At 36.8% G+C, this 16,770-nt stretch overlaps 1 protein-coding gene across 1 annotated transcript; it reads right to left on the bottom strand.

Annotated features, from left to right (window-relative positions):
- Window positions 1–12,456: 12,456 nt before the first annotated feature.
- LOC123275175 (ATP-dependent DNA helicase PIF1-like) lies at window positions 12,457–16,533 on the bottom strand. Its single transcript, XM_044743123.1, has 2 exons — window positions 16,496–16,533; window positions 12,457–16,322 (listed from the first exon to the last, which is right to left on the bottom strand). The coding sequence occupies exon 2, from the start codon at window positions 15,097–15,099 to the stop codon at window positions 12,457–12,459; it is 2,643 nt and encodes an 880-aa protein (XP_044599058.1). The 5' UTR covers window positions 15,100–16,322; window positions 16,496–16,533.
- Between the last annotated feature and the right edge of the window lie 237 nt (window positions 16,534–16,770).

The raw sequence follows: 16,770 nt of genomic DNA, 5'->3' as shown, positions 1-16,770 counted from the left end.
TTCGGTATGAGACGGTGTGTCCATCTCCCTGTTGTTGCGGCGTCCCACTGCGATTGCTATCGTGCGATGCTCTTCTGCCGTTCTTCAGCTTTGAGTTCCTCGGCACTTTGTGTGGTTGTCCTCTTTCGTTGGTAAAGGTTCCGTCTTTCCTCAGCTAGGACTCTGAGCGGCAAAGTTCCGGAAATGACACACACTGCTTCATCTGATATTGTTCGAAAGACGCTTGCAACTCGTAGGGCACTCATACGATATATTGGTCCAGCTTTTTTCCATGAATCTTGCACCTCTAGTGCGTCAGCCCAAATGGATATTCCGTAGGTGAACAGCGATGTGACTACTGATGACAATAGTAGCCTCCTGCTCTGCTTTGGGCCTTCGACGTTCGGCATCAATCGTGCGAGAGTAGCTCTCACTACTGACGCTTTCGTACAGACGTGTTCCACTTGCTGCTTGAAGTTGAGTCGGGCATCAAGCATCACTCCCAGATATCGTATATGAGGTTGTGATGTGATTTCTCGGTCACCGACTTTTAGCTTAATTGTTTCAACTTCTTTTCGGCTGGTAATAAGCACTGCTTCGGTCTTCTGCTTGGCCAGTTGTAGGTTCACTGTATCCATCCACTGGTTGATCTTCTCAAAAGTGATGTCAAAAAGATGTTGAATCTCGTCGAGGTATTTGGCGACGATCACTGCGGCAACATCATCCGCATACGCTACCAGTTTGACACATCTTGGAAGCTTCAGTCTCAGGAGCCCGTCATACATGATATTCCACAGAAGTGGACCAAGAACAGAGCCCTGTGGCACACCATTGGTTATATCATACTCTTTCGGACCATTCTTTGTATCGTATTTCAGCACTCTATCTGTAAAATAGCTAATCACTAGTCTGCGAAGATATGTTAGCACGTTCTTCTCGTCGAGAGCTTGCATGATGCAGTCCCAATTAGCGGAATCGAAAGCATTTTTGATGTCCAAGGCAGCCACCAGGCTGTACTTCTTCGTTCCACCCTTCCATCTAGTTCCTGCGATTGCCTCTTTGGTCGTATTAACAACCAGGTTGATCGCGTCCAGGGTTGATCGTCCTTTCCGGAATCCATACGGGTTGTCTGCCAAGAGTGGGTCGACTACTGCATCTATTCGCTGATGGATGATACGCTCAAATATCTTACCCGCCGTATCTAGCATGCAGAGTGGTCGGTAAGATGACGGTTCTTCTGGCGGTTTCTTTCCTTTAGGTAAAAGTACTAACCGTTGCTGTTTCCACTTACGAGGAAAAGTCCCCTCCTTAAGGCATACGTTGTAAACGTCTAGAAATAATGTTGGTACTGCCTTTATGATGGTTTTCAAGGCTATATTAGGGATTCCGTCCAATTCCGGCGCTTTATTATTTCCTACTGTTCGGTGAACAAGGCCCAGTAGCGATTAACTCGCTCCTGGGGGACTCCCAAATTCAAGAGACGCACCTGTCCACCGCTAGTTCCCGCAAAAATCGAACCGCCAATAGAAAATCAGCCTCTCGATCACGTCATGAATCGACCGCTTTATTGGCTGATCGCTCCCACTAGACATGCGCAATAGCCTTCTTCCCCAACTCAACGAGGAAGAAGACGGACTATTGTTATTATCTTTCGCTTCTACGCTTTCGCTGCATCAAGTCGCCATTACTTTTTCTTTACTTTCGCTTTTCGTTAATAAACCGCATTTCGCTTATTTTATAATTTAAACTGCTTAAATTAACCGCTAATAATTCGCTTTAATTTGTTATAGGTAAATTGTGTTAACAGTGCATTTATTTCACCGCTTTTTCAGTGCCGGCAAAGTGTTCAACCACGTGTCAACCGGCTTCGCTTTTGCAAACCACGCTGTAATTTACAAATCCGCTTTTATCTTAACAATCCGCTATTAAAAATATTAAATATTGAGTGTAATTAATGTAAATAAATTACTAGTGTTATTTTTGATAATAAATTACGCGTTTTAATTGAGATATCCAACCCTAAACCTGATCCCCGCTTTTCCGCTCTTTCTGTAATTATTCACCTACCCGATTACAGGCCTCCAACAATTCTTCTTCAGTGACAGGTGGAATGTCGTCCAGTTCATCTTGCGTTGACTGATAATTGAGACTGTGTTGCTGTGGAAACAGCGCAGTGACGATTTTCTGAAGGAGTTGGGGACACGTAGGTGACGGCATTTGTTGTTTCTTCAGGTGCGTCATGACCACCTTATACGGCCGACCCCACACGTCTTTGTCGATCTCGTATATGAGCTCTTTCCAGCATCTTCTTTTGCTCTCTATTATGGCCTTATTAAGTTCACGACGAGCTTTTTTGTACTCTGCGATCAGCACTGCAGAGTTAGGTCGTTGATAGCCACGCTGTGATATTCTTCTCTTTCGATGACACTCTTTACAGAGGTTGCTGATATGATCATTCCACCAGTGTACCGCAGGTCTTGAATTCATAACACGTTTGCGAGGCATACTGGCATCACAAGCTTGTGTTAGTCGCATCATCAGGGCCTTAGTATGTTCTTCTGTGCATCCAGTCTCTATCGGATCACTATCGAGGGCTGTTAGCAATACTTCTGGGTCAAGAGATTTCACCTTCCAACCGACGGTGTTAAATTGCTTGATAGGCCCCCTGAGGTTCTGGTCGTTTGACGTTTCCCAGAGTATCGCATGATGGTCACTGGCAGTGTAGATGTCCAGTACTTTCCAGTTAGTGTTACCTTTAGCAAGGCTGGTACTGACAAAAGTGACGTCTACAATCGAGCTTGCGTCACCTTTGGTGTGGGTCGGCGTGTCACCACTGTTGAGCAAGACTACATCTAGTGTAGAAAGAGCTTCTAGCAACTCTCTTCCTCGTGCATTAGTCTGATTACTGCCCCAGTCCACTGCCCAGGCGTTAAAGTCCCCGGCTATCGCCACTGGATGATGTTGCTTCGCGTCCTCGGTCAGTCGATCCAAGAAGTCAGTAAACTCAGCAATTTAGAGGCTAGGTGGTGCGTAGCAGCTGTAAAAACGGATGCCATCTACTGATACTGCTACAAAGCCAGTGCTGCCATTGGTAGCTACACTCTGGAAAGGGAGCTTACCACAAGCCCAGATCACAGCTTTCGTGGTGATATCCGTCTCCCAAGGTTGTCTAGCTAAATGTTTATATGGCTCCGATAAAAGCACAACGTCGAGCTTTAATTCCCGTACTGTCTGCATAAGCAGGTCATGCGCAGCTTCGCAGTGATTGATGTTAAGCTGCAGTATCCTCATGTTCGTTTATTTGTCAGCTTCTGGAGTGCTTCTTGGAAGACTGAGCATCGGCCAGAACCAGACCGGTGAGCAGTGTCCTGAGAGCCAGGTTTTTCCGCATATAACGCACATTTCACTTTATTTGGGCATTGAGCAGCTTGATGACCTGTTTGCCCACATTTGATGCAAAGCCCAGATCGGTCGACTTCGCTTTTACATTGGGCAGTAGTGTGCCCAAAGTGCCAGCACTTATAGCATCGTAGTGGTGTCTTAACTGCTCTGACACGGCAATTTACCAAGCCAATCCTTATTTTGCCTGTCTTTCCGAGTATCTTCTGCACTATTGCTGCTGTCAATCGTACCGAAGCAGTTTGAGTACCTCTGTAGGCCGGACGAACTTTAATGACATCTTCAGGTATTTCGTAGTCATTTCCAGCTGCCTCTTGTAAGGTCTTCCGGACATCGTCTTTAGTTATTTCGTCATCAATGTCCCGGATTTCAAGCTGTTCCTCTGGGCCTTTACAGATGACTTGCGCTTCTTCTTTAAGGATGCTCTTGATGGTCTTCAGCAAAGCTTGTCCTTTGTCTGCGGTCTTTCTGGAAAGCGTAATGAGCATATTCCCATCATTCGTCTTTTGAACCTTGTCAACGACGTCACGGGTCTGATCTGGAGAGACTTCTTTTTTAATCCGACGCAGTATCTCGGCATATTTTGCCTTCTCAACGGGTCAAATAATTAAGGCATCTGGTTTGGTGAATTTTCGCGGTTTTTCCCGCTTAGGCTCCGGCCGAGATTTGTTCACCGGTTGTTTTGGTAACCGCTCTCTCGCTTGCTCCTTCTTCTCCTTCTTGGATTGGACCTTCTGCCATTCAGTCACCTCTTTTTTTCCGGCGTTCTGCACTGCCATGTTTTTCGGATGGCTTGGTTTCAGGTCCTTTTTCTTCACAACTTGGCAGATCGTTGGGTCGGGAGAAGATCGATCTTTTCTGTTAGTTGACTTGCTGCTAGTTCTGCTTCTGGCTTCCGCGACTGATTCACCGTCACCTTCGGCTCCAGTGTCCATTGCTTCTTCATTCACGACAGTTGCTTGAATGCTTCTCTCTGGTGTAGTGCGAGAAATGCGTCGTACTGTTAAACGCCATTCTTCATGAAGTTTCTTGAATCTCTGGAGGGCATTGGCTACGCTGGTCGTCTCAGTCTTAATCTCCTTGTGGATATTAACCTTAGATTGGATGAAGTCATTTAGCTCACTGGTCAGCTTTTCAAGGCGTTCCAACGCTTGCGACTGCTTCATTTCAGTGCTTGCTTCAATCGCTACTTGTTGGGCATGAGGCCCGTTTTCACTATTGTTGTTTTCCTGAATTTTACTCATACTTTTAAATTCACCAGCGCATCGTACGGAGTGGAGTGGGTTGTCATAACGAGGAACGGGTGTACCCTCGGAGATAGTACTCCTACCCCAGTTCCCTGAGGCCTAGCCGACACTTAGCCAGTCCCGGAATACACGGACGGACTAGACTCGCTCGGAGCGGTGAAGATTCCGATCTCTTACACTCACTGCGTACTTCCTGATCAAGGCCCGAAGTGGCTGGCTCCTGATCCACTGCTGCAACTTACACCTCGGCAGAGCAAGCTCACATCAGCCGTGGCCTGCATCGTCGGAAACTACGACACGAGGTTCCGGTCACTCCCAGTGGGTCACAGCAGGGAACGATCGTCTTGTTAGGTCAGTTAGTGTGACCAACCCATTAAAGGGGAGTTTTGTCCACGGGAACGTATTTTATTTGGCTCCTATTCTCTGTACCAGGTACAGCGAGCGTTCTCCCATCCGCTACGGGGAGATGCGCCTGGTAGCAGATTTCCTCTGCCCCAAGTGTGTGTGTGTGTGTGTGTGTGTGAGAGAGTGTGTGTGGATGTATGCAAAACCTCTTATAACTTTTGAACGGCATGACCGATTTGATCGTAGTTGATGCCATTCGAAAGAGCTTGACCATACTTAGATTTTGTATATACTTTGAAACGATTCGGACCGGTAGATTTTGAGAAATTGCAAAAAAACTACAAAAAAAAATTTTTTCAAAAGTGGTTTTATTGGAATAACTTTTAAACAACCGATCAATTCTATAAACTAATGAGCTCTCAACATCAAAAAACCACGTCGATCGCCGCCAGTCCGGTCAAAATCGGTTGCTTCGTTCGTGAGTTATTGTTGACGAAAGAAAACCGAAAGAAGTGTTTTTTCGAAATTACTCCGAAGTTTTCTGCTTTATCAATATAAACTTAAAAATTTTCCTTGAAGCTTAAAAAACTGCGTTGAATGCCACCAACCGCGTGAAAATCGGTTCATTCATTCAATAGTTATTGCGATTCGAAAATTCAAAAAATAGTGTTTTATCAAATTCCTATCAAACTTTTGAGCTCGAAGAGCTCAAAAGCATACAAAAGCTATTTTTTGAGCTCGGAGAGCTCAAAATAATACACAAATTGTATTTATGAGCTCGAAGAGCTTTAAAACGTCATAAGTGCAATTTCAAGCGTTTAGGTATAGAATTGGCGGGAAGTTGCAGGGATGGCCTTCAGGCTCAACCTTTTTCCTAATTTTTAACTTCCCGCTAAAAATCTCAGATTTTTAAAAATCGGGAAGTTATTGTTTTCACCCCGTTTTACAAAAATCGAGTTTTCATTAAATCTCGACGTTTGAAGGTCACAGGAAGCTTCCCTGACTATTCTTACGATGATGTCCGTACGTCTGTATGTATGTGTGTGTGTATGTGTGTGTGTGTGTGTGTGTGTGTGTGTGTGTGTGTGTGGATGTGTGTGTGTGTGTATGTAAACCTCTTGTAACTTTTGAACGACTTGACCGATTTCATCGCGGTTGGTGGCATTCGAAAGGGCTTCACTAAACTTAGATTTGCTGAAAATTTGAACCGATTCAGACCGGTAGATTTCGAGAAAATCCAAAAAAAGTGAAAAAAAAAGTTGCTTTTTTTAAATTTTTTTTAAATATCTCCGAATTGGCTGAACCGATCGGTCTCAAAATCTAATCAGCTCTTAACCTTGAAAACCCCCATCGATCGCCACCAAAAACATTAGAATCGGTTGATGCGTTCGTGAGATATCGTTGTCAAAAAAAATCGAAAAAAGTGTTTTTTTGTAATAACTTCGAAATTCATGGCTCGATCGATTTAAAATTGAAAATTTTTCATGGGGCTTCAAAAACTGCGTCGATTGCCGCCAACCGCGTGAAAATCGGTTCATTCATTCAAAAGTTATAGCAGTTTGAAAATTGAATAAATCGTGTTTTATCAAATTTTGATAAGACTTTTGATCTCGAAGAGCTCAAAAGCTTAAAAACAGCTACTTTTTTTATAAAGCTCAAAAAAGTACATCGATTGTCGCCAACCACGTGAAAATCGGTTGATTCATTCGAAAATTATAACAGTTTGAAAATTATAAAAATTGTGTTTCATCGAACTTTGATAAGACTTTTGAGCTCGAAGAGCTCAAAAGCATAAAACAGCTATTTTTAACTTCCCGCTAAGAAAATCGAAGATTTTCAAAAATCGGGAAGTTATTGTTTTCACCCCGTTTTGCAAAAATCGAGTTTTCATCAGATCTCAATGTTTTAAGGTCACAGGAAGCTTCCCTGACTATCCCTGCGAGGTTGTCACGGTGTCTGTATGTATGTGTGTGTGTGTGTGTGTGTGTGTGTGTGTGTGTGTGTGTGTGTGTGTGTGTGTGTGTGTGTGTGTGTGTGTGTGAACCGCTTATAACTTTTGAACGGCTTGACCGATTTCATCGCGGTTGGCGCCATTCAAAAGGGCTTGACCGAACTTAGATTTTGAAAACTATTTGGACCGATTCAGATGAATCGATTTTGAGAAATCTTCAAAAAACTAAAAAAAAAATTTTTTTCAAATGTGGTTTTTTTGGAATAACTTTTAAACGGCTTAAAGGTTCAATTCCAAAAACTAATCAGCTCTTAACCTCAAAAAACCACGTCGATCGCCACTAGTCCGGTCGAAATCGGTTGATTCGTTCGAGAGATATCGTGAATGAAAGAAAACCGAAAAAAGTGTTTTTTCGGAATAACTCCGAAATTTCTAGCGCGATCAATTTAAAATTTGAGATTCTTTGTGAGGCTTAAAAAACTACGTCGAATTCTTCTGACCGCGTAAAAATCGGTTTATTCATTCAAAAGTTATTATGGTTTAAAAATTCAAAAAATAGTGTCTTATCAAATCTCTATCAGACTTTTGAGCTCGAAGAGCTTTAAAGCATAGGAAAGCAATTTCTTTGAGCTCGGAGAGCTCAAAATAACCCATAAATTGTATTTTTGAGCTCGAAGAGCTCAAAAACGTCATTGGTGCAATTTTAAGCGCCTAAGTATGGAATTAGCGGGAAGTTGCAGGGATGGCCTTCAGGGTCAACCGTTTTCCTAATTTTTTTTTTCAATTTTTTAAATTAAAAATAAGTAGGATTTGGGCCTCACAGAATATGTGCGATCAAATATCTGATGAAAAATTCTGAGTTTCGACAGGATTTGAACTCGAGTCCTTCTAGTTGCCAGTCCTGCGTGCTGTCACTGGTCCGCATTACACGATACAGCTACGGGACATTATTTATTTTATTTGAATTGAAACACAAGATAGGCTAAGTTTTTATTAAAATTCCATAAAATTCTTCAATATTTCATGGAGCTTCACAGAAGTAGTAGTTTTAATTTTTGATTGTTGATTTTATCTGTTATTTATGGTTAACCTTTATTTTTTATTGTAATTATCCCATGGTGAAAAAATTATACATAATTTTATATGATTATATATAAATCATCCTATGTCAGGAGTGAGCTGTTAAAATTCCAAGGCGATTCGAATATTTTCCCAAGAGTTAAATCATTTCTTTAAAAAACTAGGCTGAAATTTGAATTGTTTATAATTTTTGTGCTACTGTTCAGACCTGGATGCTTTTAAATAGATGAATAAGTTGTTGAAGTTCGCCGTTAGTCAAAATTTGCAAATAAATAGCTATGATTCCTGATTGGTCAAACAGGAAACTTTAATCACTTACTATTGTTCAAGCCTAAGAATCTCGACATACATCACTATATATCAATTAATGTATAATGCTTAAACTAGGAGGCATGTGGATGGGCACTGTCAAAAATTTCTAATTTAAAAAAAAAACATTACTCTTTTTTTAAGCTTTACAATTCATTTCTGTACTTCGAAAATCTAAAATCAATTAGCTCGGAAGAAGAATTTACTCAAATAGCATTTTTTAATTGCCTATAATTAATTAACAAATAGTGATCGTCATTCAGTTTGTTCTGGAATTTCATAATATTCTGTTGAACTATCTAAAAACAACCTCCCAAGTCCAATTGAAGGTAATGCTATTTAATCGAGTAAACCCACGTAAAATTGACCATCTTTTTTAGGCTATTTGACTGATTTTTTACATTAACTAGTTTTGGAAAATTTAACAAAGAAGGGATGCTTTTCATTTTACTATGAATATAACAGCAGGTCGAATTATTAGGATTTACTTTGCCCTCATGATCATATAACGTAAGTCAAATCGTAGTGGGATACTTTGGTCGAATTTTATTAACAAATAAAGTCCTTTTCAATTGATTTTTTCAACATTTTGCAAAATTAGTAAAAATTTATCAAAAAAAAATTTATCGCTGATTATATTAAAGTATTTTATAATTGAAAAATTACATTAGATTTCTCAAGCGTGTTGTCTACTGTATCTTTGGTGCAGCTTTGAAGCACTCTATTTTTTAAATTATATCTGTGGAGAATTTTACTCTTTACAAACTCTTAATTAGTTATATTTTCTATGATTCCAATATAGTTTGAGCTATTTTGAAAAAATTGAGAAAACTTGTGAATTTTTGGAAAATTCTGATCAGACATTATATAGAATTTTGTAAAATTATATAGAATTTTATATATTTATATAAAATTTTAAGTTAATTATGTATAATTATACAAAATTATATAAAATTATACATAATTTTATATAGTTCTGTATAATTGTATATAACTATATGTTATTATATAAAAATTTTTTTCCTCGGGTAGATAACATTATATATAATTATGTATTAATTTATATAAAATTATACTGTGAATGAGAAGGTATAATTTTTTTGTGATAAGCAAAAGTTAAATGTTTATAAGATTCCCACTATTTACATAATTTTTTTCATGAACTGATCAAATTGATATACACTAGTCACAAAAATTAAGGGATTTAATAAAAATGATAAATCATCGGGTGATTTTTAACGAGCTGTAACTCCGAGGAAAATGATCGTGCAGCAAAAAAAAAGTAAATTGTAGCGCCAAGTATCTAGTTTTCAGATATAACCATTCGATCGAGAAACCTTCACGTGGTACGCTTTAGGTAACGCTAATATCGACGGTAAGACAGCAGTAAAAAAAAATCAAGAAAATATTGAAAAAATTTTTCGAAAAAAATTGAAAATTGAAAAAAAGTTTGTCGTTAAGAGCTATTCAGGGTATCTTAAAGGGAATATCCTGGTATTTTTAAAACGCTCTTTTGATTTCCTATGTGATTATCATTCCCAGAGTTATCGAATATCAAAGTTAAAACAACTTTTTTGATTTGATTGACTTTAACTCCGTGGCAAATCATCGTGCAGGCTTTTCAATTACGTCAAATCGAAGGAAATTGAATATTCTAAAAGAGCTTTTGGGTGAAATAATGGAAAAAAAAATTTCTTGAAGCCCGTAAACCTTTTTTTAGACGAGAAAAAAATTGGAAATTTTTTTTTTTTGTAGTTTCCTTAGGATTTCTCCAAAACCAAACACGATAAAAAATTTTCAAGGTTATACCTGAAAACTAGAAACTTAGAGCTACAATTGCTTTTTTTTTTTGTTGTACAATCATTTTACTCGAAATTACAGTTTGTTGAAAATCACCCAAAAATTTAGCATTTTTTTATATCCCTTAATATTTGTGACTAGTGTATTTTCTTATCTTTCTCTATGCTGCATTTCTTAAATTTTTCATTTCTAGACTGTGTATTGCCTCTTTCTCAAAACTCCTCTGTTTCTAATGTATCCCATCACTCTGAATGTTCTAATACATCTAACTTTTCTGATAAACTACATCTTGAACCAAAACCTGAGGTTGAAATTAATGACAACCGAAGTTGTTGCAGCATTGGATAGAGGTAACATTAGCAGTAGACGAGCAGCACCTCTTATCTATGCAATTACATTGACTTTAGGATATAAAGATTTAAATAATATCAATGCTAGTCACCGTTCAATTCATCGAAATCGAGAGATAGTTAGACGAAAGATTGCGCAAGATTTAAAAGCTGAGTTACGAATCGCTGATTCCACTGTTATCCATTGGGATGGAAAGATGCTGCCTGATATCACTGGTCGGGATAAAGTTGAAAGACTTCCCATAATTTTATCAGGCGTTAATACTCAACAATTGTTAGGAGTACCAAAACTTGAACGAGGGACTGGCTTAAATCAAGCAACCGCTATTAAAGACACCATTAATGAATGGAACGTTTCCGACCGTATCAAAGCTATGTGTTTTGATACATGTGCTACAAATACAGGTGAATTCACTAGTCCCTAAGGTTACAGTATTTAAATAAAAATCCAACTTTTTGATAAAAATAACCGTATAGCAAATTTAAAGATAGTAAATTGTAGCTTTAAGTATCTGATTCTTTGAATCTGAATTTCAAAATTCTCTAGTGCAAGCGGTTTTTTTGACTAAAACGATTATAAAAAAAAAAAGGTGTGTGTGCGATTCACACACGATAGAAGTGAAACTTCAGTGAATCGACAAAAGAATGAGATGAATATTTATAACAAGGGTAGGATAATTACAAAGTTTAATTGTTCAAAAATGAAAGTATTTTGATTAATTTTAAAAGATATTTTATATTTTATTTAACATATGTTACATAATCTATTACTCAAGTTCCATATTTTCAGTTTCAACAAATGATACAAGAGGCTTATGATAACTAAAATACGATACAAATATTTTAGTTTCAATTTGGTTGATATATCTTTGGAACACTGCATCTATTACCGTTTTTGATCTTGTAGTTGATTGAGTGCGATTGTTACACATTTTTAAATAAAATGTTGTATCGAGAAACTCAATCAAAGGAAGCGCTGTATCTGATGCAAAATTTATGTTAAAATCCCCACTTAAAATCATCGGAATTTTATCATAATTCTTTTTGAGAATTCGCGATACCTCTGGGGTATATTTGATCAAATTTTCATGTATAAATTCAATAACTGATTTTATTGATTGGTTGGGAAAGATGTAAATTGCTACGATCAAAATTAAATCTCCTTGGTCATTTCTGCTCTCACAGGCACATATTTCTCCAACTTTCGAAAGCTGAACAGACAATGATTCTAGCTGTTGTGCATTGAGATCCATTTGTGGCGTAACAACACGGGCTCCATCATTTACGTTGTGATAAATTGCTACTCTGCCTGCCCTCGTACGTGGTCTTTTGTAATTAACAACAATATTAAAATTTGGAATGTCTACAATATCTTCATTATTCATCCATGTCTCCGAAAGAATTAAAAAATTTGACGATGACACTATATTGTCATGTTGCAGATCTTGTACATGAGCTCGTAAGCTTTGACAGTTAAAGGTAAACAGTGACATCCCTTTTCTTTTATTTAAGAAATCATATAAAACATTTGTAATTGTCTCAAGTCGATTCAAGTTCAGCCTTCGAAATTCATGTTGTAGATCAATTGTAGATACTGACGCTCTTCGGCCATGGTAAAATTTTTATCATTTTTTTTGAAACGAGATATAAGCCGTTTATTGATGTAACTCGTGATAATGCGACGTACAGGAGTTGTTGAACGTGTGATTTATCATATTCATATACAATCTCACCAAAAGTAGCTCCCTGGGACTTGTGAATCGTCATTGCACATGCAGAGACTAATGGGAAATGATTACGTTTTACAATAACGGTTTTATTAGGTACTAGTGGTATAGATGATGTTCTGCGATCTATTGGTACTGCCAGTGGATGAAGATTATTTTTTGAATTGATGCCGCTGCCTTTCTTCTCAATTTTTCTCCGATTTTTGGAGATTCTGGAAATTCTAGCCATAAACGACCTATCTCTCCTTTGTCATTATATTCAATGAAAATTAATTTCCCGTCGCACCATTTGCTAATCCATCTGATACATCGATGTTAGTTGTTATCATGTATGGTTTGTTCAAAACCAATGTAATTTGATATGGCAAACCTCCTGTATCAATAGTTGACATTTTATGTAATTTTTGACGCATAGAAGTTTGCTGTTCAACATTTCTACATCCAATATATATATCAGTTGCCTCTGAATTCACTTTTTCTTCTATAGAATTCAAAAATTTTATTGTTGTATTCAGCAACTGAATGATTATTAAAAACAATCGTATACCGTCTGGACAAAGTCTCTCAGCTTCTTCTTCAGAGTAAATCCGTGACTCAATTAAATCTAGCTCTTCCTGATCTAACAACTGTCCATTACCAATTTTTGTTAATATTGTTGCAAAACTTTGATTAGCTTGTCGCATAACTTCGTTTAGTTCGAAAAATTTCAACCCTCGCCATAGTGTTGAACCTGCTATTTGTCGTTTTATTTGTTTGTAAATTGGGGTAGCACGAACTGGCGGTAGTTGACGTAGATCACCAATCAAAATTATATCTAATCCACCAAAATGGACTTCAAAATTACCGGTGATTTGCTTTAACCTTGAATCTATTTGGGACAACAACTCGGCTCCAATCATACTAATTTCATCGATAATCAATACACGAACATATTTAAAAAGTGATCTATATTGTTGGGCTACTTCAATTGATAAAGGAAGCAACTTTGAAAGACTTATCTTCAGTGCAGTGTGTACTGTTGTCCCATTGATAGCCACAGCAGCTTTACCAGTAGAAGCACAAGCGATATAAGCATTACAAAACCCATCACTTTCAGAATATCGATTATAAATTTCCATTAATAATTTAATAACAAATGTTTTACCACATCCAGCTGGTCCTGTAAAAAATATTTGCAGCGGAGGAGGATCTTCCAACTGAAGATTGTAAATGACGTGCATCAAAAGTTCCTTTTGTTTTTGGTTTGCCATTTTCATCAGCTCATAATATTGGTCGTTAGGCATTAAATTTTCTTTCCGTTTTGCAATGGCACCAAGTTTATTTAGGGTTGCGAGACGTAAATCACTGTTTACATCCGAATTCGGATTGTCATATAGCGTTTGGAATGGATTAATTTCTGGAAATCTAGTGGCAATATCATGAATCTCATCGTCATCGTCTGCTTCTTCATTTTCGCGACATAGTTTTCGGCATAGCTCTATAGTTTTATTAATGTCTAAGTCAGATTCAAACTCTTTACGTCGCTCCAGAATTTGATTTTCATTTTCGTCGTAAATCCTAATAAATTTCATCTCTTCAAGAATCTCGAATTCTTCATTCCGAAATGGGATATGCAAAGTCACCATTTCTCTTTTATACTCATTTATATCTGAGGCTATGTCATAATTTCTATAACGAATGATGCGTTGTTGCTTTCGACGAATATAATCACCTTGCGAATTTTTAGTAAAATTAGCAACGAATTGTGCAAGTGATAATTCTTCCATTTCTTGTGGCCGCTTCTCGTATTTATCAAACCAGTTTTCCTTCCAAATACTTGTTGAATCTTCATCGATATTTAATTCATCTAATTCTTTTTGTGTTCGTCTAATACGCTGTCGTTCAATAGGCCAAACGGTGGGAATATAAACTATGGAGACTGAACTTCTAGACATAGGTTCACGAAGAAGGTACCACGCTGCTTCCTGGCTTGTTAATTCAACGGTGTTGAGCATATTAACACTCATTTTTCTAGTTATTTCTACTATATCAAACTCAGGGTTTTCATCCATGATTTCATGAATTTTTCTTTGTAAATTACTTATACCCCTATTAGTTTTATTGACATATTCAACAACATACGCTGCACATGAGTATTCTTCGATAATAAATTGCATATCTGTATTTGATTGTAAGACATTGAGAATAAAAGGATTGAAAGGGTTGTGCCATTTTTCTTTAGGTTGTCGCTTCAAAAATACTTTAGGTCTGGTAATTCCAGCTTCAAGAATATGAAAATAATCATTATCAGAAGTTATATGATTTTGTGCATAAAACATTTCAATATTCTCGTAATCATTGTTCTCAAGATTAATTTGTATTTGTTTATACCGCTTAGCGTAATCAGCATATCCTGGATGATCTTTCTGCATTGGTTTTAATATTGTAGTGGATTTACATGGCATAAATGGAGCATCAAATCGGCATTTCTGAGGTTGATTGGCATGTACTTTCTTATAACAGGTAAAGGTATGTTTGTGACTTTGCAAGCGAATATGTCCAGAAGCTTCTGATGAAGAAATTGATATCAATTGATCAATCATCATTACAGTATCTTGATAGTTTGTACCAAGAGGATCTGATGGAGCGTCATTCAGCCACAATAAAATATGTGCATGAGGACTACCACGATGCTGAAATTCAATTCGTTTAAAATAGTCGACAACATAATAATTTCCAAATGGGCTGTTCTTCTTTGATTGGAGAATAGTTATCAATATATTGACTATTTTATTAAAATAGATAGCACAGGTCACAGCATCTTCATTCACTAGTGTAGTCTTAGATATGTAATCCAGTGACGCAGCTTGTTCAGCTGAAATTTCAGTACCGTTATTTTTAATTTGTACAATAATTGTATTAAATTGGTCCATCCGATTTCATTGGCACTCAAAGTAAGAAACATCGTAGGTTTTCCTAGTTGCCGAATCATCGCAAAAAGATCTCTTTTCGATCGCTCCAATACCATACTGAATTTGGTATTGAGCGCAGAAAAGCTAAATTACTTTCGATACAATTATTAATGTAGTCAGCTGACTCAACTTGCTGCCGTGTAATATTAGTATTTTTTCCCACATGTTTAAATGCAATCGTAAGCGAGTCACGAACTCTTAACCTCATAATTTTCATTGCTAGATATAATAAATGATGTGGAGTAACTCCACGCCGATCTGATCTTCGTAATTCGCTAGTTGCTATTGCGAACGGTGTTGCATTTACTCCCTCTCTGAATTTTCGGAAATGACCCAAATAAATCGATGGGAAAGAAAGTTCTTCGGCATGTTCATCAAAAATATACTTTTGGGAATATTATATTCTCCAGGAGCGATCCGTAAATACATATCTTCATTCCAAAGTAGAGTTTTCTGTTGTGCTGTTAGACTCTCTTCGACCGGTATATCTTCACTCATTTCTTCTAGATCGATTTCATTATTACTATTATTGTTGAAGAAGCTTTCATCAATTTTAATATCGTAAAATAAATAAAGTGGAGTTTGAAGCAAATACTGAAGCCATGCACGAATTGTCCTTTTATTAACTAGTCCCATTAAATAGCTTGATCTATGTATTATTTTTCTTTTAATGTGTACGTTAATACAGTAATCATCATCGACATTACGGGGTAAGAGTTTTACCATATTGTTTACCTCGACTGGTACATTAATGATTTGTCCATAAATTCCATATTGCCCATGAACATGTCGTAACCGTCGAATTTGCATAAATGGAACTCGTGGTGAGACAAGTCTTTCCGAAATTAAGTCAAGCGGTGGTAAAACCTCAGGTATTTTTTCATATTTAAAACCGTTATAAGTAGACATTATAGGAATCACTTTCCTCCCAATTGCTTGGTAACACGTGTTGCACAGTAAAATATCTTCAACTGTATTGTAATTTTCAACTATTACCCTTAATAATTGTTCATCTTCAGCACGTGGTGATTTTAAATCTAACTTAAACCACAATCGATCACAAACGGAGCACTTATGACCAAACATATTGTTTAAAAACTTGTCGTTAAATTCTTTATGAGCAAACTTATTTCGACGAAACCGTGAGTATGGAATTTCTGGCTGTACATCTACTGGAGGGTTATCTGAAAACAATTCAAAGTATGTAACGAGTTATCTATCGACTGTGTATTGAGAATCAATTCCTTAAAAACTAAAATTTTTACATCGTAAATTCGAAAATGTATATAAAATTAATTTTAAAAACTCATTTTAAGATAATGATTATTTTCAAATATGGTTATTAAATTATATGTACCATTTAAAAATTATCCACTCTTTAGTTTAAAATTAAATTATTTTTTTTTAATATCATTTTAATTTTGAATTTTTTTACAATTTATTTTACCATTCAAAAATATTCATCCGTCTTAAAATTGTTTTTTTTTTCCTATAAATCTAAATATTAAATCATTTTGTTAATTTAAGAATTATTGAATTATTGAATATAAGTTTAAATTAAATTAAATTTTTAATATTTTAAATCATGAATTGTAAATTAGGTACATGTTTTTAAATTAAATTTTTAAGTTT

Source organism: Cotesia glomerata, linkage group LG1, assembly GCF_020080835.1.
Source record: "Cotesia glomerata isolate CgM1 linkage group LG1, MPM_Cglom_v2.3, whole genome shotgun sequence".
Taxonomy (NCBI): Eukaryota; Metazoa; Arthropoda; class Insecta; order Hymenoptera; family Braconidae; genus Cotesia; species Cotesia glomerata.
Note: the sequence above shows the minus strand (reverse complement) of the source record. Positions and strands in the feature narration are given on the sequence as shown.